Genomic DNA, 24789 nt, shown 5'->3' on the forward strand with positions numbered 1-24789 from the left:
GATTGATATGCTGATGTGTAAATGTACAACGTCACGTTTACTGTGGGCACTTCTAGGTACTCGTAAAACACGCATGTTTGTATTGTACTTCCCGTCCGAAAGCTGATATATTTACTCCACGTGACCATACAGTATTTGCTTATTGTGTGTATTCAAATCTATACTTTTGTAAATACATACAATAGGCTATAGTACATTTTATGACTGGGTAAATTCTGGTTTCTGATAGAAATTCTGTTATTGTCCCGATCCCTCTGACGCTGTCCGAGACACTATAAACCCAACATTACAGTACGTCGCTTTCAGTTTGCTTTTCACTGGAGTGCAAAATATGCCTGCTCAAAAATGTCATTTCTCCGTGTATGTAGACCTTGGTGAATGTACCGATGCAATAGAGCACAAGGACAGGGGTGAATTTCAAGTTACTTGAACACTACACCTTTATTGATTTTATTTTTCTCTCTATTCAGCCTCCATCTACAATACATCCATGATTCAAGAGTAGAAGGCTGCCCTTAGTCTTTTACCACAAGTAACTTCATCCTCACCTCTGTCTAGTACCTGAAACATGAATACTGTATTTGATGGCTTTTCACACTACACTGTGTGAAAGGTTTTCACAAATAATAGTAGTTTTGTATCCCCTAACATTGAGCAATGACAAAAAAAATCTTGTGGATGAACTGTGAAAATAGCAACACAATTGTACATTTTGTTTGTCCTGCATGGAGCACTTTAATGTTCCTGGTCTTAGTCTGTTTATTCGTGATAATGTCACCTTATAGACTGCTTTGAATCTGCATTCCAGTTGCATACACATAACACCTGTAAATATACTCTGAAAATGTCATTGAGTGTCAGGACATTTTAGAGAACGGAACATGCTCAACATAACTCTTTTTTCATTAAATTGCAGATGTTGATAAGAGCAATGCAAGGCGGTCATTGATGAAACTGAATTTACCGCCAGTTTGTTACAACACAGATAAAAGAAATCAATGGAAGGACACTAACAAAATCAGTATTTTATCTCGACTAGGAAGCACGGTTCATTCCTTGCCCGTTTTTCTAATCCATAAAATATGGTGGTAATTGACTAATAGTCCACAGTTTTATCAATGGATATCTTGCTATAATGTCTGGAGTACTTTAAGATGTTAGGACTGTGGTGTGTAATTTGTAAGAATATAGTCAGAGGTATAACTTAGTCTGTGAAACAGAATGATACTTGAATTAGAGCACTAGTTGTTATTTCTGGTTGTTAGGTGTCTCTGATTCATATTTGGCTTGACTGCCATTTGTCTACTGTTGCCTGTTGTTATGGTTGCCATGACTTGACTTAACAGACACTGGCTGACTAGACTAACAGACAGGCTTATTGATATCATTGCTTCAACTTGTGTACATTGACATAAATGACAGGACTGAGACACACGTACGGACAGAAGAGGGGGCGCAGAAAAGAGATTGTGTATGCATGATAGAAAACAGCACAGCTTTTAGGCTACTCAGAGCGATCTGGTTAAGAGCACATCACTGAAGCACTGTTCAAATGCATTTTAATGGTGTCAAATGAGAATTCTATATATGCTGTAAATATACACTTTTTGCCAAAATAATAAAAAATATGGTTTTATTAGAGGCATTGTCTGGGCGTGTTATTATTTGGCTACTGTGTTAATAAGCAGGAGTGTTTGTGTTGCAGTTAGGCCAAGGGCATTTGTCCAAAGCAGTAAATCTATTAACTGTAAATCATACTTGGAATCTGTTCTCATTACAAGAGTCCATTAAAGTAAAACACCACAGGGACAGACTCCAGGCTGGTCACATTCTGATGTAGGCTGGCCTAATTGTTTCACAGTAAGTTACTGCCAGTATCCCATTCCAGTCTTCTTAGAGACTGCCAAAGAGCTGAGTCACACAACAACTGTCCCACAACTGTCCCTGTCTGCGCTGCAGTCAGGGTCGAACTTTACAGGCGGCCCTTAGCCTCATCGCTGCCGCACAGTGTCATTCCTCAAGAACTGTATTGTTATTCTGTCTGGAACTTAAAGGGAAAACCCACCCGCTTATACTGTTATATAACATCAATTTGTGATGCTCAGTGCATTCCAGGAGTTATTTTGAGATGAATTGTTGTAATTAACTTTTTTGGTATACCCACTTACCCTCAACCTGCCTTGTCTACTTCTATTTGTTAGTGATTTTCTACATTTCCCAGAATGACTTTCAACAACCCCCAGAAAAGGGGTGCAGACTTGATGCTTTTAATCAAAGGTGGGGGTATTGGCATATAAATATAGCTAGCAAGCCTAGTTTGTGAATATTGGGCTGTCTATGATAAAAAAAAAAAAACATATTGTGGCTTCATTGCATTCTGGTCTATTGAGGCTGCTGTCAGTGGAGAAAGTGGTCTTTCTGCCTCTTCTGTGATGGATTTCTCCCTGTATGATTGTTGAACATCGGTGCAAAATTAGTCTAGAAAGAAGCCCCTGCTCTTTGATTCAGATGTGCTGACACTAAAACTGATGTTTACCATTTATGTTTTACATAGCTGGTTTTACAAACCTGGATAAATGTAGGTTACCTGAAATAAAGTGAAAAACAATTACTACTGTCAAATAATCACATTTATTTAGACACAAGAGCCTCAGTTTTTCTTACAATGATTCAGAAATGTCCTCTTCTTGGCTTCAGTTGACTCAAGAGCTTTTGCTCATGTGTTGAAGAAATGCATCAATGTCTATTGCCACAAACTGCAGCATCTGCAAGTGACTCCTCAGAAGCATCTTCAGCAACCAACCAACCAACCAACCACCCACAGGGTCCAGAGACCATGACATCACCCCTCAGTTACCACTGATCCAATACAGTAACGGCATAAATGGATGCTAATTAAGCTTTGTCTGCTAGCTGCTGTGCCCTGTCCTCTCTGTAGCCTTTGAGCAGCTGGTTGATGAGGGTCAGTTCGTTCTGTTTTTTCACAGGGTAGAGAGGTGGGAAGGGGTTTCCTTTGTACTCCAGGACAGCCATCTTGGCTCTGTCCAGGTTCTGCCTGTTGGGAAGGCGCGCAATCTGGGTGTAGCCGTTCGGCTGGGTCTCAAACCGGGGAGCGAGGACCTTAAACAGCTTTGGGACCAGATCCTTTTCCTGGAGAGAGGAAGCAGATTCAGTAAACAACCACTTTACATTGAGTAAATCATATTTAAACACAGTGACACAACTTGTGACTTCAGAAAGTTGAGAAGAGTTGCGGCCAAGCCAACTCTTACACGTACCGTCAGCCAGAAGCTGGCCATTTTCATCGCCTTCTGGTCAGTGTCTCCCTTTTTGGCGTAGTCAATCAGCTTGGAAAAAGAAGCACATATCGTCAAAACCATTATGTGTGCAAGGAAGGAGCAATTCAGTTCAGAAATGTGTCTCCTATTACACCAGACACAATTGGACTAGGTGAGTGTAACTACATAATGTCAGACGAGATCAAATGGGGCAGATCAATCTTCTGGGACTGAGCAAGATCTTTAAAACTCAAGCTGTCAGATGGTACAGTGGTTCCCACACTAAGGCCCAGGGACCCCCTGGGGTCCTTGAGGGGTCCCAGGGGTCCACAGCAAAGACAGGAATAGTTCAATTTCATTTTCATTTCATTCACTAGACGTTTGCACGATGAGAAAATTTATAAGAATGGCTACTGGTCAGACATAGGCCTGGACAATACGGACAAAACAATCATAAGAATTTATTTCAATACGGATGTATAACAGTATCTGCTAAGATCAATCAAATTGCTGTTTATTGCACTCAACTGCATGGTAATATGAAGAATGATCAAACTCTGTAATTTTCAAATAATGTTCCCTAATGTGCTTCAGATCAAATTAAGAAAGACAAAGTATTTTCACTTTATCATTAATTTAAACACAATTGCATATCACAATAACTGGGTACCATTATTTTATCAGTGTGATTCTACTGAAAGACGATTAATGATAATATTCATTTTATTGCCCAGCCCTAATCAGCTGTTTCACTCTTCCACTGTTGTCATCCCACCTTCAGTAGAGGCAGCTATATAAGTCTATTGTAAAATTTTAAAGTGCAATTCCTTCCTATTAAATTCCATTCCCTCCCAAATTCATTCAAACTCCCAGTGGTTCTTACTTAGGAGGAGAAAACAATGTTACTTGCTACCAGATATGTTTAATTCTGTTGTAATCTCAGGGATGATAGTGACTAAATTGTCTAGGATGCACTACATATGATTCTATTTATTGTCCACAGCACTGCATATAATCATAGTTGAATCATCATATGAACAAAAGGAGTCCCTATATCTGCTTTATTGCACCATATTCATCTACGTTGTAGCTTATTTTATCTTGTACTGCTGTAATATGCTTTTGCAACAGTCAATACTACCTGATTCATGCCAATAAAGCTTTGTCTGTAAATTATTGTATTCTTCTCTACCAACAAAACTCTCTGCAGAAGGGGGCCCCATGGACAAAACCTATATTTGATGGGGGTTTGCGGAATAAATGGTATCTGTGTGGAGGTCTTTGACCAGATAAAGGTTTGTGGGCCACTGAGCTGGTGTATTAATGTCATGATAAACAGTGTGCACGTTTTCAGACTGTCGGTGTGTCAGCTAGCTAACGGCATCACCATGTCGTCACCTTTTCCGCATAGAAGCGCACTTCGTCCGCCCGGGCCAGCGTGGTTTCTATCCTCTCGTGGCGGACCAGTCCCGTCAGGATGTTCCGCAGCAGGTTGATCCGGGATTCGGGACCGAGACCCAACTTGCGAGCCACCCGTCCGTGGGAAATCAACATTTGCAACGTAAGACGCATCGTGCCGGTAGATTCGCCTGCGCGAGGCCCGCAACACACAACCGAAAACCAAACAACTTCAACTGGAACGGCTGTTTCGATTAAAACGTGTTGTTTGTTCAAACCGTGCAGTCTGTGGGTGATGGGCTTCTTAGTTTAGTCTTGGGGACAAATCCCAGGGTCGATTACGTCCATGCGTAGTTTGTTAGCGTTGACATTGGCGGTGCGTCGTCTCACTTGTCCGACTTGGTCTTGAAAATCCTGACCAACAGTTCCGCAGGAAGAGGGGTGACAGCGATAGAGGGGGATTTGCTTGGCTTTCTGTATATTCTTGTGGTGCTTTTTTGTAATAAATAAATAAAAAAAAAAGACAGAGGTTGATTGGTTAATTCCACAATAAAACTGATAAAATTGATAATGATGGAAATAATGATGAATATATATTTTTTTCTGGTATTATTACATTTTCAGGAGAACCATTTCCCTTTTTCTCGAGAAGACTAATTTCAAATTTTTAATTCACTACTTCTTTATAATTTTGTGTTCTTTGGTGTTTAATGTGACTTACGGCAGCAAACCACCAAGTTGAATTCCTTGTGTGTTCAACTTGGCCAATAAAACTGATTCTGATGATTTTGTATTCAATTATAGCCTAGTAGCCATGGCTCAGGATAAGAATAATGCACTTCATGGTGTTTTGCAAATGCATGCAGTTTAGTTTAAACACTACTGGTGAATGTTAACAAGTGAATGGCCCACAATGCAATGTGATAATATATAGCATGATAGCTACTCACTGTTTATAATTAGCAAATACCCACTTTGACCCACAAAGTCCTTCTGAAAAATTTAATTGTGTGAGTGGGTTACACTTAAGAGTTGATTTGTCATATATTGATCATTAATTAATTGTCCTCAGTCATTAGTGTATGTTGTATGTTTTATGTTTATTATAAATGTTTTAGGAAAGAGGCAGCGATGGAACACAGCAGTTCCTTTGAATTTTCCTGTTGCAGTTGCAGCTGGGGATAATTTAGATTTTAGTTCCATGTCCATCATTCTTTTGATCCCAGTTTTGGTCATATATATTTTTTTGTTTGTTCTCCAATACATTCTTCTTTTTTTTAATAATTAAGTTTAATAGATATAGTCTGCATTAATTAAAGGCTTGTATGTTGGGATGTAATATCCAGAATAAGTGATTATATGAAGGTTGCACACATATTTATTTTACATCACCAACATGTTTCGGCATTATGCCTTCTTCGGGGTGTCATGACAATAAAAGTTCACCTGGACCTTAAATAGAAACAGGTGTCTATTATTAGTGACATCATATGACCAGCCCCCAAAGCTCCTTGATAACAAATACTACTTATTTCACGATAGTCAGTGGTATAAATACAGTGTAAAATATACTAAATCTTCACATCATTTGACCAAAAAATGTGGTTTGATTTAGACCCATAGAAACAATATGTGCTTCATATTTTTTCAAGACGCTATAACAAGCATGGGCCCTTCACTCAACATTGATCAGTTGGTTGGATTTTGCAACCAGGGATGCAATATCCAACCAACTCTGTTAACAGCCCATCACCACCAAAAAAAAAAAAAAAGAAAAAAAAAGTCCAGGCTTATCATAAAAGATCCTCAGTTTGCTCATGTGTCAGCTGAGACTTGTTACTTGTTTAATGTGGTAACAAACCCGCCCTAAAAAACTGGGGAATCACCTCAGTTTTTGTCAGGATTTTTATTCTATCAAGCTACTGCACATATGTGAAAGTGAAAAAAGAGTCATCAACTCTTTTTTTTTGAAGTCGTTGTCCTGTGTAAGACAACGTGCCCTAGTTTTTTTCCACTGTGGAGTCCAGAGCCAGACAGCGAGCGCGTGAGAGAGGCTCCACCTGGCCGCGCGGCTGGGGGCCAAGTCAAGGTCAGGACGCAGATTACAACCTGTCCCAAACATGCTGTACTGTACTAAAATTATGCCAGAGCAATCTGGGATCAGGCACAAACCACACCACTGAAGTTCTGAAACTGCAAACCGCTTTTTGTTACAGAATTAAACACAATTCTTAGAGTAGGCTCCCAATAAGCCCAATTAATGTCTTGCATTAGCAGAACTTGTAATAAGAACTTGTAATTGACAAATCTTTTCTCGTGCCCATTACTCTTCCAGGGCTTTGATTGGTCAATAAAGCCAGGGGCGTGTCTTGACAGTTGGCAGGGGTTACAGCAGTCAATAAAACCCAGGAAAAAATCCTTGCATCTTCATCTCCCATCCAACAATCATGAGGTTTCTGGTGTTCGTTCTGCTCCTAGGAGCTGCCTGTAAGTACGGAGCACATTTATAGAACAAACCAATATTCAGAAAGCATCTCAGACTAGATCTAATCTGCGTTTCAGATGCCTTTCTGATTCTACATCAGTTACATGGCCAAAGAAATCTAGCATGCATGTGCAAGAATGACACCGAAGCAAATTCCTGTACATTTATTGTGTTTTGCGATGAAAGTGATTCCTCGTTCTAATGTCATCTTCAGGACAAACACTGCAAATCAGCTTAGGCTATACATATTGTAATATGTGATATCAGACTATTTAAAAAAAAAAAAAAAGATCTATGTCTATGAATCTGTCCCTATTTAAAAAAAACATTGAATGAATGAATGATCAGTATTCATAGGCTGAGAGGATTTTTGACGTAATACTACTTTAAAATGCAAAGACTTACAATAAATCATTCTTTGAAATATGATGCAAAGAAGTGCATGAGTTGAAAATAAATTTTTGATTAAACTGACTGTGGCTCCTTTTGGGTCTTCTGGGATATTTGAAGAGTATCAACGTTTTTGTAACTCAGACTGTGGATGCCCTGTGTGCCATGGATCGATATAAAGCAAATCTTTTTTTTCAGTTGCCATGGAGGATGACAAGATTGTTGGCGGGAGTGAGTGCAGGCCTCACTCCCAGCCCCATCAGGTGTCTCTGAACTCTGGCTACCACTTCTGCGGCGGCTCCCTGGTCAACGAGAACTGGGTCGTGTCTGCCGCTCACTGCTACAAGTCGTAAGAGCTTCCCCAAACTACAGAACAAATATGACTTATTTAACGCTATACTGCTCCCACAACTCATCCTTCCTGTCCTTGCCTCTTTCTCTGTCTCTCGCTCTCTTCTACCACTCTTTTAGCAAGATGGACATTGTTCTCGGTGACCACAACCGTTGGTTCACGGACGGCAACGAGCAGATAATTTCTGCTGCCCGTGTGATCCCCCATCCCGACTATGAGTCCTGGCTGGTTAACAATGACATCATGCTGATCAAGCTGAGCGAACCCGCCACCATCAATGAGTACGTGCAGCCTGTGGCTCTGCCCACTAGCTGTGCCCCCGCTGGCACCATGTGCACCGTCTCCGGTTGGGGTGTGACCATGAGCTCCTGTGAGTGCCTCTGAGGGCTTCTGCATTTGATTGTTATTCTTAAATTTTTCTGCCCTCTTTCCTCCCTTTATCTTATATCTGTTTGTGTTTGCATCTTCACAGCTGCTGACAGCAACAGACTGCAGTGCCTGGACGTCCCCATCCTGTCTCAAGAGGACTGTGACAACTCCTACCCCGGCATGATCACTGATGCCATGTTCTGCGCTGGATACCTGGAGGGAGGCAAGGACTCCTGCCAGGTGTGCATCTCTCTGCTTTTCCACCTAGCATTTATGACTTGCTTATAGAGTTTGCATCAGCATTGTGTTGATGTCTCTCTCTCTCTCTCTCTCAGGGTGACTCTGGTGGCCCCGTGGTGTGCGACGGTGAGCTGCAGGGTGTCGTGTCCTGGGGCTTTGGGTGCGCTGAGAAGAACCACCCTGGTGTCTACGCCAAGGTAAAAATAGGATTTCTGCAGCATTGATGTTTGTTTGTCTTTTGTGACACAGAAATAGCACACTATTCTCATGATGTGACATGTGTCTTTCCATTTATGTCTCTCTTTCTCTTGCATCATCAGACCTGCATTTTCACTGACTGGCTGCAGAGCACCATGGCCAGCTACTAAGTCTGCTCCAATCCTACCTCCAGTACAGCTGTTTGTGCGCCGCAAAAACCCTGTGCAAATGAACTTCTGCCTGTTGTAAAGGAGATTAAAATGGAATAAAATAAAAGTGTAACATCTAGATTTTCACTGTGTGATTTCGATTTTTTTTATCATTCTCAAATCTATTGTACATCTCATGTGATGAAATGAAATATCATCTAATCGTATTCAAAATCTATTATAAATCTTTGACATTTTATTATCCCATGAAATATATTAGGGCTGTGTGATTAGTTATAATGCACAGATGAATACTATAGTGCAAAAATGGTGAACATATCTCCTAAGGTGGCTCGGTAACACTGTCACTTCCCGTGTTTGACGCCTGAGTGCATGTGTTCGTGTGTTTTTCCTTCGGCTGCTCCAGTTTCCTCCCACAGACAAGTCAAGTGGATTGAAAACTCTAAATTACTCATAGGTATTAATGAGTGTGAGTGATCGTCTGTCTATCTGTGTTAGATCTGTGAAGGTCTGGCGCAGGATGTTTCCTATGCCTTCCTCCCAATGAATGCTGGGATAGCCTCCAGCCCCTGTGACCCTGATTACAAATAAGCAGGTAGAGAAAATGAATGAATGACCCAGTAATGAACAAACAAAAGCTATGTTGGCTGGCATTGTTGATCTTAACAAATCAAACATGTTAAAATTTGATTTTGTTTTGGGATTTCACTTTAAAGTTTGGACATTTTTATAAATCTATCCATCTGACATCTGGGACTTTGTGCCTGAAAATCAAACCTGGAGGACAAACAATAAACAAACATAGATGTCCTGCAGTTTAACAAGCTGATTTAAAGAACTTCATTTAAACAGATGTTAGTTATGATAGTTAGTCTGGCCAGCTACACACATGTAATACAAGTGCATGTAGAAGTGTTTTGTTATCGCTGACTGACACACAAAACTTTTCCACCATGTTGAGAAGGTTAAAGATTATCGTTGTGTCATAACTCAGAAACTGTGGTAGCATCATTTTCTTATAGACTTTGAATAGCATTTCTGTGAAATTTCCAAGGAGGAAATTCATTTTTCCAATATATTGATGAATGCAGGGTTAGTCTTCCTTCAGTTTCATTCAATAAATACCCTTAAGTCATGTTCACATGAGGGTTTTAAAGCTATTTTTCTGTGGAACAATTAATATTTTTGAACTACTTTAACACTAGAAGCACTGTAACAAACTTCAAAGTCCCGAATCTTTGAAAGCAGGCACTGTTGTTTAATTTATGTAATGAATCAACCGTGCATGTTCTCTGCCTCCTTTTTCTGCACTGCTGGCTCGCTTTTTGTGCAGGACACATTCTCCTTGGAGCTAATAAAGATCTATTCTCATCTAAACTTGCTGCACATTGTCTAATTATATTTTCCTATAACCACAACTCCTGGCGTTCCATAATATTGGATGTTAAATAAATTCATGCTTTTGTCTGGTTTATACTGTATCCTGAAGGGCAAGTAAACTAGTCAATCAAAGCCTTATTTAAAAAAAAAAAGTGATAGCAATAACATGATATTGGGAGACACAGGAATAAAGATGGAGAGATAAAGAATACGCAAGCACAACAAAGTCAAAGTGTAAGCCTTTATTATATAAGGTGGGGAAATGAGTGCACAGCATTCAAAATCCTATGGATACTGGAGGTAGAATGGTAGAAGTAAGACTGTGGAGGTAAGATGGTAGATGTGGGATGGTGGTGGCAGGATCAGACTTAGTAGCTGGCCATGGTGCGCTCCAGCCAGTCGTTGAACAGGCAGACCTGGAAATGGAGACAGAAAGAGGTTAATATACTGAGCCAGGAACATGTATTCAAATGGGTTCTCTTTATTCTGGTGCATATTATAAAGAGACGTTTGAGCCTTACCTTGGCGTAGACACCGGGGTGGTCCTTCTCGGCACATCCGTAGCCCCAGGACACGACACCCTGCAGCTCACCATCGCACACAACGGGGCCACCAGAGTCACCCTGAGAGAGGAAATACAAACAATGAGATGAGCGATGAAATCAAAAGTGGAAAAAGAAAGGAAATATGTAAATGAAATTCAATATTAAAACTGAATTTTTTTTCCATATATCATCACAGAATAACTCCTGGAATAACTCCTGGAATTAAATTATGCTGTCTTAATCAGATGCACCGGTGGAGAAGGAGGACCTCTGCAGGTCACTCTTGTTGACTACAGTACCTGGCAGGAGTCCTTGCCTCCCTCCAGGTATCCAGCGCAGAACATGGCGTTGGTGATCATGCCGGGGTAGGAGTTGTCACAGTCCTCTTCAGACAGGATGGGGATGTCCAGGCACTGCAGCTTGTTGCTGTCAGCAGCTGTGTTTCATACGGATACAGGAGGAAATAGATTAGAACAGCTTGGGAAAAGTAAGGACAGCAGTTGTTCTCTAATACCTGCTTCTTAAGACGCTGTACTCACTGGAGCTCATGGTGTTGCCCCAGCCAGAGACTTTGCACATGGTGCCAGCGGGGGCACAGCTGGTGGGCAGAGCCACAGGCTGCACGTACTCGTTGAGGGTGGCGGGCTTGCTCAGCTTGATCAGCATGATGTCATTGTTGATGTTGTAGGAGGTGTAGTTGGGGTGGCGAATGACACGGGAAGAGGAGATGAACTGCTCATGGCCCTCGGTGACCTTGATGTTGTGCTCACCCATACGCACCTGCACGCGGCTGGAGAGGGAGGAGAAGATTAGAGGCAGCGTAGCTTCATGATACCAATTACAGCTAAACCTTTTTTCCTTTAGTCCTCACAAAGTGAATCAATCAAACTTAAATTCCTGTGACATATCAAGGAGTTGCTTACGACTTGTAGCAGTGAGCAGCAGACACAACCCAGTTCTCGTTGACCAGGGAGCCTCCACAGAAGTGGTACCCAGAGTTCAGAGACACCTGATGGGGCTGGGAGTAGGGCTTGCACTCATACCCTCCGACGATCTTGTCGTCCTCCGTGGCGACTGAAAACACAGATGTGGCAGCAACCAGTTAGTTATTTACATCTACTAATTACCAACAAGAAAGGTTAATGTTCAAGGAAATTGGTGTTTCTTTTAATTCCTAAATTGTCTGTGTTTGATTTTCCTCATGCCTCCTGCTCAAGGACAAGAGTCTACATTATTTAGCTATTGAACCATATTCACAATGCTCCTAGGATGGTTAGTGATCAATCATCTTCAACTTCCAAACCTTCAAGCCAGATGCTCTAGTAGTGCTGGATAAAGCACTAAGCAGAGAGAAAGGCCAGCAAACCCGGAAGGCGTGAAAGGCCATCTACTCTAAAAGAGCTTCATACTCACAAGCAGCTCCAATAAGCAGAACGAAGACCAGAGACCTCATGGTTGCTGAGTGATCCTGTCGATGAGAGGACTTCACCTGGATCCCTGGTTTATATCCACAGTCAGGAGAGCGGCCCTGCTCTCCGGCCGTCCTCATTGGTCAGCAGAGAGCCAATCACCTGTAGGATGCTAAGGTTAGGTGATTCATTGCCAGAGTTATCTAAAAAACACTTTTCGTGTTAAAAGTGAGGATGGGTTTCTCTTTGGCAACTTTGGGAAACCTTAAGGGAAATGGATAATACTGTCACCTGTTTTCTTACACCATAGGCTGAGTGACAATACTTCTGCTGGAAGTACACATCAGAAGTTATGATGTTTACTCATAATTCCAAGAAGAGAGATATAATTGATTGTTTCCAGGAACTAAAAACATGTTAGTTTATTCCTGGCTTTTGGTATGATTGTCACACTGATGACACTGATGATTTGTCTGATACACATTTGTGTTACGTGAGCCTTTACCTTGTGTGCAGAGGACTACTACATGTTTTTTTTTTTTTTTTTTTTTTTTTTGTCACATGCATTATTTCATCTAGTCAACACTCACAGCCTGATTATCTGTTTATCTGTGCTTATCTGTTATGAATCGATTATTTCTTGGCAGCAGTGATGACAAAGAGGTTGATCATTTCAATATGTGCAAACTCATAGTACCTAAACTCTGAAAGTTTTGTCATCTTTCTCTGGTCAGATTAAACAGGAACACAGGTCACTCTCTATATTTAGAAGTGTGGGAACACAGTATCTCACAGCTGTGTAGTTCTCACGCAGCACCTGTTACCTGAAAAGCATCTGCATTTAAATTTAGATATGCAGGTTGAGGCTGCCTTTAGGATAGAATAATGATCTTCTTTATAATCTTTATTTATGTCACTTTTCAAAACAAAGTGCTTCACAACTAGTAAAAATGAAAAATGAACAAGTGACAGATCAATAAGAAACAAAAAACAGTGAGGTAAAACAGTAATAACAAATAGTCAGAGCCACAGGGATAAAGCAAATGGAATAAACAAATAACAGACAAGGCAACAACAATAAAAAGAATAAAAGCCAAAGATCATAGAAAGGCCTAAGGACAAAAGCACGTTTTGAGAAGTGATTTAAAAGACGACACTGACTCTGCCAGCCTGAGCTCCTCAGGCAAGTTGTTCCAAAGAGTAGATGTGTTTGAACAATATCAACTAAGTATTTTTTCTCTTCTCCCATCCCACCTAGGGCACATAAAGTTTACCGTAATGGAAAAAAAATCCACCTGTAACCATGATTTAAAGCCAGCTGACAGTCCCATAAGTATGTGGTTATATTGCTGACCCACTACCTTTCTCCTCCTTTAGTGGGAGTCCTAACTGTTCTGCTGGACTTTACTATTTATTTATTTATTTATTTATTCACATGTTGATACAAATACTTCTCTTGCCATGGGACCAAAGTGAGGCGTTCTGCATATCATTTAGTAAAAATGTTCAAGCTCTTTGCCTTTTCTAAACAGTTTTGTTTGTGTGTGTGTGTGTGTGTGTGTGTGTGTGTGTGTGGAGGCAGGGGAAGGGAAGTGCTTTGGTAATCTAACCAAATGATTTATTTAAAAATAGTAATAGCTTGTTTAGAAATAGTTCCATATTACTTTGTGGGTGCTTGTTTATTTATTATTAACCTATGGCTTATGAAGGAATAATAATAGATATCATGAGGATAAATGTACATTACTGCCATGGTTATCATGTCACTTGCTGAAAACCTTTATATGGTTAATGCTGCTTTACCTGCATTAAGTATAGACAAATTATTTATAATGAGTCCCTCTTTTCAATAGAAAAAATACACAGAAGAACAAATAATTCATTTCAAATGCTTTATTTGTTGTAGTTCTTCAACACCAGTACAAAAGATGGTATTTGAACAGTCGATGTTGAGTTGTGTGACTGATGCGGAGGTCGAATGGTTGGATCAGGCCATGGTGCTGTGCAGCCAGTCGGTGAACATGCAGACCTGAAAATGGGGCGATATTAGTGCGTTAGTTACAGTGTCACTATGGTGAACAGTGTGATAGTTATATCTTGGCTGATTCTCTGAAGTGTTACCTTGGCGTAGACACCAGGGTAGTTCTTCTCGGCACATCCGTAGCCCCAGGACACAATACCCTGCAGCTCACCCTCGCACACAACGGGACCACCAGAGTCTCCCTGAGAAGGACAGGGACAAGAGGGACGAGCATGAGGAAACAGTATGTTTCATCAAAACACAAACTCACTTATTTACAATGACAAAATGCAGCCAACACTGTGAGCGTGGTGTACATGATGGAAAAACGGGGAGATACAGTACCTGGCAGGAGTCCTTGCCTCCCTCCAGGTATCCAGCGCAGAACATGGTGTCATCGATCATGCCGGGGTAAGATCTGTTACAGTCCTCATCAGACAGGATGGGGATGTCCAGGCACTGCAGCTTGTCCCTGTTAGCAGCTATAGAAAGAAAACAGAAGAGAGAGAGTGGGAGCTATGCAGTGGAAATGTGTATTAGGATGATTATTAGATTGGGTAAACATCGTAGACAACTGAACTTTGAACCTGAATGCAAGGAAGATAGAGTTAATTGTTTTTGGGGTTTTTTAAACAGATGTTACTCACTGGAGCTCATGGTGTTGCCCCAGCCAGAGACTTTGCACATGGTGCCAGCGGGGGCACAGCTGGTGGGCAGAGCCACAGGCTGCACGTACTGGCTGAGGGTGGCGGGCTTGCTGAGCTTGATCAGCATGACGTCGTTTTCAAGGGTGTAGGAGCTGAAGTAGGGGTGGCGGATGACACGGGAAGAGGAGATGAACTGCTCATGGCCCTCGGTGACCTTGATGTGGTGCTCGCCCATACGCACCTCCACACGGCTGAAAGAGATAGAAAGGGGATGGTAAAAAATAAAATAATGAACCGTTTTTATAGCAGCAGTTAAATTTCCTGTGTTTGCATGTTTATTCCCCAGCAGATGAATTACTCAGAACTAAAATCCTGTAAAAATACCAAGAATTTGCTTACGACTTGTAGCAGTGAGCAGCAGACACAACCCAGTTCTCGTTGACCAGGGAGCCTCCACAGAAGTGGTAGCCAGAGTTCAGAGACACCTGATGGGGCTGGGAGTAGGGTGTGCACTCATACCCTCCAACGATCTTGTCCTCCTCCGTGGCGACTGAAAATAGATTCAAGAGGTATTCATTTGCCAGAAATTGCAGTAAAAACGATAACAAAGCAGTGGGCTGGAACACCACTACATTTCCCTATTCAACGTGTCACTATTCTAAATCACCTTTGCAGAAAACTTCAAAGTATCAGAGAGGTTTTGTGAAACAGCATCCAGTACAGATGTGTACAAAGAATGAAAGCCAAGCAACTCTAAAAGTATATCAATACTCACAAGCAGCTCCGATGAGCAGAATGAAAACCAGAGACCTCATGGTTGCTGTGTGATCAGTGAGAGGACTTCACCTGGATCCCTGCTTTATATCTGTCGATTGCTAGAAAAGCTTTTCAACCAAGCTGCCTGATTGGTCCAATAATGGCCAATCAAAAAAAAAAAAAAAATGATAGTCAGGCACTCCAAAAGTCCAGTATTTGCTGTCTTGTGAATTAATAATCTGTAACCCAATATGGCTGGAACAGCTGCATTATTCACATAATGTCTTTATTCAAGGCCTACTCATTGATAAGTGTCAAGAAAGCTGGTTAGCAATAAAAGATCTATTCTATGAGTTTATGAACTTTTACTTTTAGAAAAAAACATCCACAATATTGAAGAAAAATCATTTTTAAAACCCCACTGTTAACTAAGACATTTATATGTATGTGGACGGAAGATCCTTCTCTGAATCTTCAGAATGAGATTTTTGGTTTTCATCCAGATCTCTTTCAGGTACAGTTGTCCTTGTTAATCTTTTACTAATATCAATGTGTATAATATTATTTTATCATATCATATTATGGCAGTACTGAGCCAAATTTATAAAATGGGTTAATCTGAAACCTTTATTATTTTCACCATTTTATTGAACTTTAACACTACATTAACGTGTCATCTGGACAGAGAGGATAAACTCATTCAATCATTTGACTTATTGACTTTGAACAACTTTGAGCAACACTCAAACCCAATAGCCTTGTGCAAGCCTGTTTATAGTTTTTGAAGTGAGATTATGTGCAAAACTAATCATCTTGTGCCCTTTCAGGTGAAGTGCCCAAAAGTTCCACATAATTCAGAGTGAGCAGTTTGTTTTGTTGTTGTTTTATTTGTATCAACCTTGATTCAACATGTTTTTCTCTGAAGTGTTCTATTTTAAGTGGCGTGGGCTGGTTTTCCTGTGAAAGCCACATTCGACAAATGTGGTTGTGAACCAGGCCATCTGCAGAGCTGCACTCACGGCTCTGCAGCATAACCCCATCCATGTCAAGGTTAAGAATTACAAAGTGCACCACGTGCCAAATACAGGTGCAAACCAGCATAGTATGGCCAGCAGAGGTGTCCACTACCATTTGTGCTGCCATCTGTTTATTTTAATATGGGCATTAGCTTAGAAATATTCACAGCATCACAATATCCAGCTAATGCAGAGATACCAAGAGAAATTATATATTATTGTTCCTCAAATAAGTTAACTCATTTAAAGGAAATACTGTATATGCACTATGCAATCTGACATCCACTAATCAACAGTATATACTCTATGGTCATTCATATAAATGCACAATTTTTTTTAAAGGCATTGACCAGATTTCGTCCCTTAGTGCCACAATTACATTTAACATATTTCTAAAAAAGATTGAAAAATAAGACCATTTCAGTCATACTGTATGTCAGTGTCAGTGCAGCCCACCCTCCAGTGAGCATCATATTTGTTTTTCACACGCCAAACATTTTTCCAAGATCCTGATTGGTCACAAAACACAGGGAGGTGTGTTCTGTGGGGAAAAGTAAGGTGGGAGCGTCCATATAAACCAGGTATCCAGGTGAAGTCCTATCATCGACAGGATCACACAGCAACCATGAGGTCTCTGGTCTTCGTTCTGCTCATCGGAGCTGCTTGTGAGTACAAGTCTCTTTCCCTGTGTTCATTGATCCTAGTCACTGAACTCTACACATTCACCTGGTGCCTAACTGCTTGGCCTCCTGTGTGTTTTCAGTCGCCACGGAGGAGGACAAGATCGTCGGAGGGTATGAGTGCACGCCCTACTCCCAGCCCCATCAGGTGTCTCTGAACTCTGGCTACCACTTCTGTGGAGGCTCCCTGGTCAACGAGAACTGGGTTGTGTCTGCTGCTCACTGCTACAAGTCGTAAGCAACTCCTTGATATGTCACAGGAATTTAAGTTTGATTGATTCACTTTGTGAGGACTAAAGGAAAAAAGGTTTAGCTGTAATTGGTATCATGAAGCTACGCTGCCTCTAATCTTCTCCTCCCTCTCCAGCCGTGTGCAGGTGCGTATGGGTGAGCACAACATCAAGGTCACCGAGGGCCATGAGCAGTTCATCTCCTCTTCCCGTGTCATTCGCCACCCCAACTACACCTCCTACAACATCAACAATGACATCATGCTGATCAAGCTGAGCAAGCCCGCCACCCTCAACGAGTACGTGCAGCCTGTGGCTCTGCCCACCAGCTGTGCCCCCGCTGGCACCATGTGCAAAGTCTCTGGCTGGGGCAACACCATGAGCTCCAGTGAGTACAGCGTCTTAAGAAGCAGGTATTAGAGAACAACTGCTGTCCTTACTTTTTCTAATCTATTTCCTCCTGTATCCGTATGAAACACAGCTGCTGACGGCAACAAGCTGCAGTGCCTGGACATCCCCATCCTGTCTGAAGAGGACTGTGACAACTCCTACCCCGGCATGATCACCAACGCCATGTTCTGCGCTGGATACCTGGAGGGAGGCAAGGACTCCTGCCAGGTACTGTAGTCAACAAGAGTGACCTGCAGAGGTCCTCCTTCTCCACCGGTGCATCTGATTAAGACAGCATAATTTAATTCCAGAATATCAGGAGTTCCTTCATGATGATATATGGAAAAATTTACATTTACATATTTCCTTTCTTTTTCCACTTTTGATTTCATTGCTCATCTCACTGTTTGTATTTCCTCTCTCAGGGTGACTCTGGTGGCCCTGTTGTGTGCGACGGTGAGCTGCAGGGTGTTGTGTCCTGGGGCTACGGATGTGCCGAGAGGGACCACCCCGGTGTCTACGCCAGGGTAAGGAGGATATTTAATAACCGCGCTGTGTCCAGTTTAATTTAACTCTCGCTTGCTGCGAAATGTGATAATATTCCACTGATTAGCTGTACTAACTCTTGCAATCTTTGTTTTCAGGTCTGCCTGTTCAACGACTGGCTGGAGCGCACCATGGCCACCTACTAAGTGATCCCGTTCGACATCCAGTCCAGTCAAGCAGCTCAACATCATTTGCTGTTCATGTTCCATCTTTTGTACTGGACAAATGACAAATAAAATATTTAAAGCATATCATTTGAGTCTATTTTAAGTGAAAATATTTTAAAGAATGGTGAATAGTTCAGAATTTTTGGCTTTTAAACATAAGCTTATTGACGTCTTACACAGCATGTTGTATTTCTCAGCGTTGATGAGGTAAACCAAAAAAAGGCTAGGCGCGACACCTGCTCAGTAGAAAAATAATTGTATTACATTAACAACATGATGTTTCGGGCTTGAGTTGAAAGAAAGCAGCTCACCAATATAATAATAAAAAAGAATATAACAAAGAAGACGTCACCTCATTTTCACCAATTTATTTTTTGGCCATGACTGCTAATGCGTTTCGGTATTACACCTTCATCAGAGCATCAAGACAATAAGTCACAACACTTTCTATATATACTGTACAACTGTACAAATCAGTGTAACAAGCTGCACCTGCCGGGGGCACTGCCCTTAATCAAAGCCACTTACAAAAAAAGTGTAAAATACACAGAAAAGAGACATATATATATATACATATATATATGTATATACATATATGATGCACAATAAGACTCAATGGGTTACCACAGTACGTAAACTGCGATACCTGAATGCGCATCGGTCAGTAAATCCAATCTACTACACGGACTATAAGGGAAAAAAAATATACACACACATACACATATGAATAGTCTGCATATACATGTACAAACATAACACATCTGTGCAAGACAAAAAGATATATGCGTAAATCAGCACATAAATCATAAACTTAAGGAGGGAGGAGGCGGGGAAAAGAGCCAACAGCTACACTAGGCCTCAATCAGAAAAAGAAGAAAGAAAAAATAGTAGTAATACCAACAATAAGAAAATATAATATATAAGAGGATACAAATGTAGAATAAACAACTCCATAAAGAAGAGGAAGAGCAGGAGACCCTTTTCCTTGTAAAAAGAGAGAGAGGAGAGCTGTAGCCTACTTCACTTCCTATCAGAGAGGGGCCTAGGAAAACAACAAGTACAGATCCTGTACAGACCCACGGCGGGTGTGTTCAATTCAATTCAATGCACTGAAGCATTGGTTATCAGCTAACAACCCGGGACAGCGAAGAGTGTGGCTCTGTGTGAGATCTAATATGGCAGTGTGGGACTGAATGTGTCTTTTAGCCCGTAGGCCCTCTAGAGGCCATCTCATGAAACGACATCTCACTAAGCGTTACCTGACTGACTGACTGACTGAATGCATGATCTGAATTTGCCTTGTGATGCCCTCGGCTGCGCCGTGGGAAAAAACAGAAGGCAAATCCATAGAACAATAAACAATGAAATACAGATAGATTTGAACTAAGATCATCTGATTCCAGATATAAACCCAGAAAAACAGTTGACAACCAAACATCCAAAATTAGAATAACATAATTTTTTTCCAGATTTAAACCCCTTGGCGAGAGGGTATCCAGAAGGTGTATACAGTAAGTTTCTCTAGCCTGACAAAACGTATTTAGGTCTCCCTGAATGGGATATCAATATCAGCAATTGATAAACCCTCTAATGGGGATGTGTTTACCTGACCTGGGATGAGGGAAATGTATTGTTCTTTTAGTGAAAGGGCACTGTGCGCAATTGCCGTACTTGTCATTGCCCGGTGGAAGAGGCGATATCCTCGAGTGGTTGAGGGGGGAACCTCATTGGTGTGAACCAGAAATGATCTAAGGTTTTTAGCGCTTCTATATGATTTCTAAGTATTACCATTATAAAGGAGGCATGGCAGAGCTAAACAATACATTTTATGAGACTGTGTTGTATCAGGTTTGAAATGACATGAAAAATAAGGCTTCTTATTATTGGCTGCTAAAGGTAAAGATGCACAGTAAAGTTACCCAGAATAATTTGTTGTTACGAAACAAATCTTTCCTGTTCATAATGATAGATAGCTGTTACATCCTTGCATAGCATTTCATGGACGTCACCAGATCTTATTAACTAGTTGCTTGTCGATTTTAAGATTTTACTAATTACCTTTACAACTTGACTAAGTTTGGCCCTTTGTTGCGTCTCAGATTGTTTAACCCCTGATGAACCTGAAAGCAACCTGACATCTTTGAGTAGAGAGTGCCGGAACAGTCTGAAGTCCAGACTCAAGACCAAAGGTGACTGGGATTTTATTTGGCTTTGAAACGCTCTGCCTCAGGAGCTTGGGCTAGAGAGATCAGTGACAACTTCAAAATCATCTCTTAAAACACATTTTTACACACAGGCTTTTACATCATTTGTTTTTACCTATTCTATTCTTATGTGATCCTGTTTTAGTGTTTTTATTGGCTTTTTTTTAATTCTAAATTCTAAATCAGGTTTATTATTAATGAATAAAAGTTTAAGCTGGAGTCCAGTAAAAGTTACTATGCATGACAAAATAGCATTTGTCTAAGAGCATAGAATAGAATAGAATAGAATAGAATAGAATAGAATAACAGGCAGGTTGACCCAGTATGAGCACATTCTTGTACCCTTTTTAATTATTTCACATTTACTTTTTTAATTTGGCGATATGGATTAGATTTTATTTTTTAAAAATGAAGACAGTACTATTTCCCTATAATTATAATATGTCCCACCTTTTTATTCCTGTTGTATTTGCTTGTTATGTTCATTTTAAGTATTTTAAGTTTTTTTGTCTTGTCTTACTTTTTAACATTTATCTTATTGGCTTTTAATCAATAGTTAAAGAACTTGCTCAGTTGGGTCAAGTTTTGTACATAACAGTTTTATTGAATTATATGGGTATTCAGTTAAGATGAGGCTATTAAAAAATAAATAATAACGTGTTTATAAGATCATTCTAATAAGGAATGACCTACTGTAACATCCTACATTGTGGCTTAATTATTGATAATAATTAATTTACCTAACATTAATGACTAGTAAAAAAAAAAAAAAAATCCAGACAGCAAGTATTTTCTTCCATTGTTTATTTTTAAAAGACAGAAAGGGCCAAAGTAAGATGAAGATTATAAAATGTTCCAACAACAGCTCCAACAACTTTCTAATGAACTTCTCCTGCTGAGAAGGGTAAAAAAAAAGACATATTGACAACCATTTTTACCTATAAAATACCATGTAATATATACAGTATAAGGCTCCCGCACACCATCTACTTGCAAATCACAGTTTAATGTAGCGACGTTTTGGTCATAGACCTTCTTCAAAACATCAAACATGGAACTGATGTCATCTGTGGGCTACTTACAGTTTTGGTAGTCATTGACAACAGGTGCAAGATGATTGTCAATCAATACACCCAATTAGCCTATTAGCATATCCATTACATCAACAAATCAGCATTTATCTAATTAGTAAATCAATAAAAGCATTTGTCATATGAATACAAATCAGTTAGTATAACAGGATATAGTCAAAGTTAAGTTAAAGCTCCTATATATACAAAATGGCCTATCTTGAGCAAACATCAAATACATGTAAAGATAGTACAAAAATAGGTCAAATACATATAGAGATAGTACAATAATAGTATAAAAAATTGTAATACAAAAACGGTGCAAAAGGGTGCAAAGGTTTACTTGTATGAGGTAATAGCCCTTGAGTAGGCCTACTCCCCATACGTGCACATCAGTATATATGCACGTCCACATACACACCATATGCACATACTGTATATACATGCAGGCTACATACATACAAAGGGGCCTGCTTAGCAACAAAATACCTAGGCCAACATCCAAAGTAACTAGGTAGGTTATAGAGTGGAACAGTAAAAAACAATATCACTTTAATCAAAAATACCAAGAACTGGGATAACCTACAACATTGCCACCTCTAGGGGGTGTTTTAACCTGTTCTATACCACAAAATCTGAGTGTAGATACATCATGTCTGAAATCTTATAAAACCTATAAAATACCAAAAGCAATACAAAATGCATTTTTTATTTCGATAACATTACTGACGTTGCTCTTACCTCACCACTACTGTAACACCCAAAGGTTGTTGCCTTGGTCGATAATGTTGTATTTCATTTGATTCATTTTAAAATATTAACATTTTATTGATATTACATTGATGCAATTTTCAACTGTTTTGCATTGTTATATACCACTTTAGACTATGTCACTCGAAGCAATCCTTTCTACATTGTGAGTAATACATATTGTGGATTTTGATCCTGTCTTGAGATAGATTGAAAGGTAACTAGAGTTTCTTTACAAATCTGCTGCAGCCAGCACTGCCTTGGCATCCTCAGCCATTTCCCTTATTCCCTGACGCAGAAGTTGCAGCGTGGTGGCAAAAGCTACCCCCATTGCAATGGCAGGTACGCCAATCAATATAATCTCAACAGCTTTCGCTGCCATCATGCCTTTTGTGCGAAGCATATTGGCCACCACTGCCCTGTTGACCCCTCCAGCAAAGCGAGATTTCATCACTGATTTCAGATCACCTTCTGTCTTGTTAACCCGCTCTGCCAGTCTTTGAATGGAATTGTCATCCAGCCCGAAGGACACATGGGCTGTCTGCAGGTACTTGTGCATTATACCAATCTCACAACCCACTGAAAAGCCTGGAACAGCGAGGCCTGCTGTGGTTGCTGCAGCTGCAGCAGCAGCAATGGAAGTTTTGTTAAGCTCTTCTGTTTTCTTTTCTATCATGCCCGTGGAGAATACAGGCAGAGAGTGAATCAAAGCCGACCACTTGTAGTCTGACAGGTTTTCCTTCAAGCAGCTGAGCAGCCTCGGGAAATCATACTTGCCCATATCAACGGCAGAGATGAGGAAGACTTTGGGATTCCCAAATTCCAACAGGTTTTCTCTGCAGCTGAGTCTGATCTTTGACAGAACCTGAGCTTCGTTGAAGTTCTTTTTCCGAGCTTCGGCCTGGATGTCTTGGTCAATCTTTGATCGTACAAAGTAAAACATTTTCTTCATTTTCTTGATCTCTTTGGCCAGCTTGATGTCATTCTCTTTGAACCTGATAGAGCCAATGATGATGAAGAAGTCAAAGTTGTCAAAGTGGACGTCTTTCAGATAACTCTTTGCTTTGAAGTTGGAGGTCCCAACTCCTGGCAGGTCCCAGATGTAAACACCGGGCATGCTAGGGTGGCCGTATCTAATGGGTTTCATGGTGGTCTCAGTCACTCCAGTGTCTGCTGCTCCCTCGTCTCCATCTGAAAGACCCCTTAAGGCATTAACAAAGGTGGACTTTCCTGCCCCACTCTCCCCAGTAATAGCAATATTCAGTGTCACATTGTCCATCTGGTCCAACTGCTTCTTTGCCTTGGCTGTTGACTCTGCTGGATTGGTTTTCACGTATTTCTTAACTTCAGTGACAATTTCAGGAGCCTCGTAGATATTTGCTTCATCGATTGTAGTTTCATAGGAAGCCGCAGACATGGTGATCCTGATAAGACAGAATGGTGGTAAAATACAGATAACCTTGCATTACCAGTTTGTCATTTGAAAGTCTTCAAAGTTGAGGATGTTTCACGACTGATTATCAAAATGTAATTCATCCACTTAGCATTTTCATCTCAGTAGACCTGAAGGATAATAGTTACAGAGTAGCAGGGACAATTTTGTTCAGTTCAGTACTTAATTCAAGCACCGTAGGGAGACTGCAAGGATGCAACCAATTTTGCTTCTTTCTTCACTGACTTTTAGTTTGAAAATGGGCAGATGGAGAGATATGAGACAAGGCTGATGAGGGCAGTGGCAGTTAACCCTCCTATTATGTTAAAATTAACAAACACCTTTTATTTTTGTCGTCAAATTGACCCCAGAAATTTAAACCTACGCAAAATGATTATAATTGAAAGTGTTACCCAAATTTACACTTCAGAACATCAGCAAGTAACACATAGCTGTTAAGTCAATAATGAAAAAAAACACCAATAAAAACTATATTAGTCACCAAAATAGTTTTGGTGAGAGAGCTGTGACAGGACCTTGTTGGCAGGAAATCTTCAGGTGAGACAAAATGTGTGCGCGTCTTATGTTATGGGCCCTAAGGCATGGGAACATTTTTGTTTTGTTGCATGGGAAAGCTCCCTCAGTGTCAGTCAACCTTTTATATTTC

General features: G+C 40.5%; 6 protein-coding genes across 8 annotated transcripts; 2 read left to right on the forward strand and 4 right to left on the reverse strand.

Annotated features, from left to right (window-relative positions):
• Positions 1-2612: 2612 nt before the first annotated feature.
• Positions 2613-5060, reverse strand: mrpl17 (mitochondrial ribosomal protein L17). Its single transcript, XM_071544259.1, has 3 exons — positions 4677-5060; positions 3279-3347; positions 2613-3150 (listed from the first exon to the last, which is right to left on the reverse strand). The coding sequence occupies exons 1-3, from the start codon at positions 4848-4850 to the stop codon at positions 2896-2898; spliced, it is 498 nt and encodes a 165-aa protein (XP_071400360.1). The 5' UTR covers positions 4851-5060; the 3' UTR covers positions 2613-2895.
• A 2063-nt stretch (positions 5061-7123) lies between these two features.
• Positions 7124-8880, forward strand: LOC139665256 (trypsin-1-like). 2 transcript variants are annotated; one of them, XM_071544258.1, is made up of 6 exons: positions 7124-7163; positions 7750-7900; positions 8023-8277; positions 8386-8512; positions 8608-8709; positions 8833-8880. In XM_071544258.1, the coding sequence occupies exons 1-6, from the start codon at positions 7124-7126 to the stop codon at positions 8878-8880; spliced, it is 723 nt and encodes a 240-aa protein (XP_071400359.1). The 2 variants fall into 2 exon arrangements, with proteins under 2 accessions (XP_071400359.1, XP_071400357.1); XM_071544256.1 differs by having other exon boundaries at positions 8023-8273; positions 8376-8512.
• A 1748-nt stretch (positions 8881-10628) lies between these two features.
• On the reverse strand, positions 10629-12258 carry LOC139665260 (trypsin-1). 2 transcript variants are annotated; one of them, XM_071544262.1, is made up of 6 exons: positions 12219-12258; positions 11729-11879; positions 11345-11595; positions 11105-11241; positions 10782-10883; positions 10629-10676 (listed from the first exon to the last, which is right to left on the reverse strand). In XM_071544262.1, exons 1-6 carry the CDS (start codon positions 12256-12258, stop codon positions 10629-10631), a joined length of 729 nt encoding a protein of 242 aa, XP_071400363.1. The 2 variants fall into 2 exon arrangements, with proteins under 2 accessions (XP_071400363.1, XP_071400364.1); XM_071544263.1 differs by having other exon boundaries at positions 11105-11231; positions 11341-11595.
• Positions 12259-14201: 1943 nt separating this feature from the next.
• On the reverse strand, positions 14202-15696 carry LOC139665249 (trypsin-1-like). Its single transcript, XM_071544249.1, has 6 exons — positions 15657-15696; positions 15281-15431; positions 14882-15132; positions 14580-14716; positions 14336-14437; positions 14202-14243 (listed from the first exon to the last, which is right to left on the reverse strand). Exons 1-6 carry the CDS (start codon positions 15694-15696, stop codon positions 14202-14204), a joined length of 723 nt encoding a protein of 240 aa, XP_071400350.1.
• Positions 15697-17278: 1582 nt separating this feature from the next.
• LOC139665248 (trypsin-1-like) lies at positions 17279-18645 on the forward strand. Its single transcript, XM_071544248.1, has 6 exons — positions 17279-17318; positions 17417-17567; positions 17701-17951; positions 18045-18181; positions 18379-18480; positions 18598-18645. Exons 1-6 carry the CDS (start codon positions 17279-17281, stop codon positions 18643-18645), a joined length of 729 nt encoding a protein of 242 aa, XP_071400349.1.
• A 4277-nt stretch (positions 18646-22922) lies between these two features.
• On the reverse strand, positions 22923-24110 carry LOC139665251 (interferon-inducible GTPase 5-like). The gene has a single exon (XM_071544251.1). The coding sequence runs from the start codon at positions 24105-24107 to the stop codon at positions 22923-22925; it is 1185 nt and encodes a 394-aa protein (XP_071400352.1). The 5' UTR covers positions 24108-24110.
• Positions 24111-24789: the final 679 nt, after the last annotated feature.

This window comes from Centroberyx affinis, unplaced genomic scaffold (genome assembly GCF_046629955.1).
Source record: "Centroberyx affinis isolate AG114_WGS23_722 - 3 ecotype Tasmania unplaced genomic scaffold, CSIRO-AGI_Caff_v1 ptg004508l_1, whole genome shotgun sequence".
NCBI classification, from domain to species: Eukaryota; Metazoa; Chordata; class Actinopteri; order Beryciformes; family Berycidae; genus Centroberyx; species Centroberyx affinis.

What these genes read in the sequence shown, in the direction of transcription:
- mrpl17 (XM_071544259.1), bottom strand. Translation starts at nt 4,850, where the DNA reads ATGCGTCTTACGTTGCAAATGTTGATTTCCCACGGACGGGTGGCTCGC. An exon ending in TGCGCTTCTATGCGGAAAAG is followed by an intron (nt 3,348 to 4,676) that starts GTGACGACATGG and finishes TCTTTTTCCAAG; the next exon opens with CTGATTGACTACGCCAAAAA. An exon ending in TGGCCAGCTTCTGGCTGACG is followed by an intron (nt 3,151 to 3,278) that starts GTACGTGTAAGA and finishes TCCTCTCTCCAG; the next exon opens with GAAAAGGATCTGGTCCCAAA.
- LOC139665256 (XM_071544256.1), top strand. Translation starts at nt 7,124, where the DNA reads ATGAGGTTTCTGGTGTTCGTTCTGCTCCTAGGAGCTGCCT. An exon ending in GGGTGTGACCATGAGCTCCT is followed by an intron (nt 8,274 to 8,375) that starts GTGAGTGCCTCT and finishes GCATCTTCACAG; the next exon opens with CTGCTGACAGCAACAGACTG. An exon ending in GAGGCAAGGACTCCTGCCAG is followed by an intron (nt 8,513 to 8,607) that starts GTGTGCATCTCT and finishes TCTCTCTCTCAG; the next exon opens with GGTGACTCTGGTGGCCCCGT.
- LOC139665260 (XM_071544262.1), bottom strand. Translation starts at nt 12,258, where the DNA reads ATGAGGTCTCTGGTCTTCGTTCTGCTTATTGGAGCTGCTT. An exon ending in GGGCAACACCATGAGCTCCA is followed by an intron (nt 11,242 to 11,344) that starts GTGAGTACAGCG and finishes TATGAAACACAG; the next exon opens with CTGCTGACAGCAACAAGCTG. An exon ending in GAGGCAAGGACTCCTGCCAG is followed by an intron (nt 10,884 to 11,104) that starts GTACTGTAGTCA and finishes TTCCTCTCTCAG; the next exon opens with GGTGACTCTGGTGGCCCCGT.
- LOC139665249 (XM_071544249.1), bottom strand. Translation starts at nt 15,696, where the DNA reads ATGAGGTCTCTGGTTTTCATTCTGCTCATCGGAGCTGCTT. An exon ending in GCTGCTCACTGCTACAAGTC is followed by an intron (nt 15,133 to 15,280) that starts GTAAGCAAATTC and finishes TATCTCTTTCAG; the next exon opens with CCGTGTGGAGGTGCGTATGG. An exon ending in GGGCAACACCATGAGCTCCA is followed by an intron (nt 14,717 to 14,881) that starts GTGAGTAACATC and finishes TTCTTTCTATAG; the next exon opens with CTGCTAACAGGGACAAGCTG.
- LOC139665248 (XM_071544248.1), top strand. Translation starts at nt 17,279, where the DNA reads ATGAGGTCTCTGGTCTTCGTTCTGCTCATCGGAGCTGCTT. An exon ending in TCTGCTCATCGGAGCTGCTT is followed by an intron (nt 17,319 to 17,416) that starts GTGAGTACAAGT and finishes GTGTGTTTTCAG; the next exon opens with TCGCCACGGAGGAGGACAAG. An exon ending in GAGGCAAGGACTCCTGCCAG is followed by an intron (nt 18,182 to 18,378) that starts GTACTGTAGTCA and finishes TTCCTCTCTCAG; the next exon opens with GGTGACTCTGGTGGCCCTGT.
- LOC139665251 (XM_071544251.1), bottom strand. Translation starts at nt 24,107, where the DNA reads ATGTCTGCGGCTTCCTATGAAACTACAATCGATGAAGCAAATATCTAC.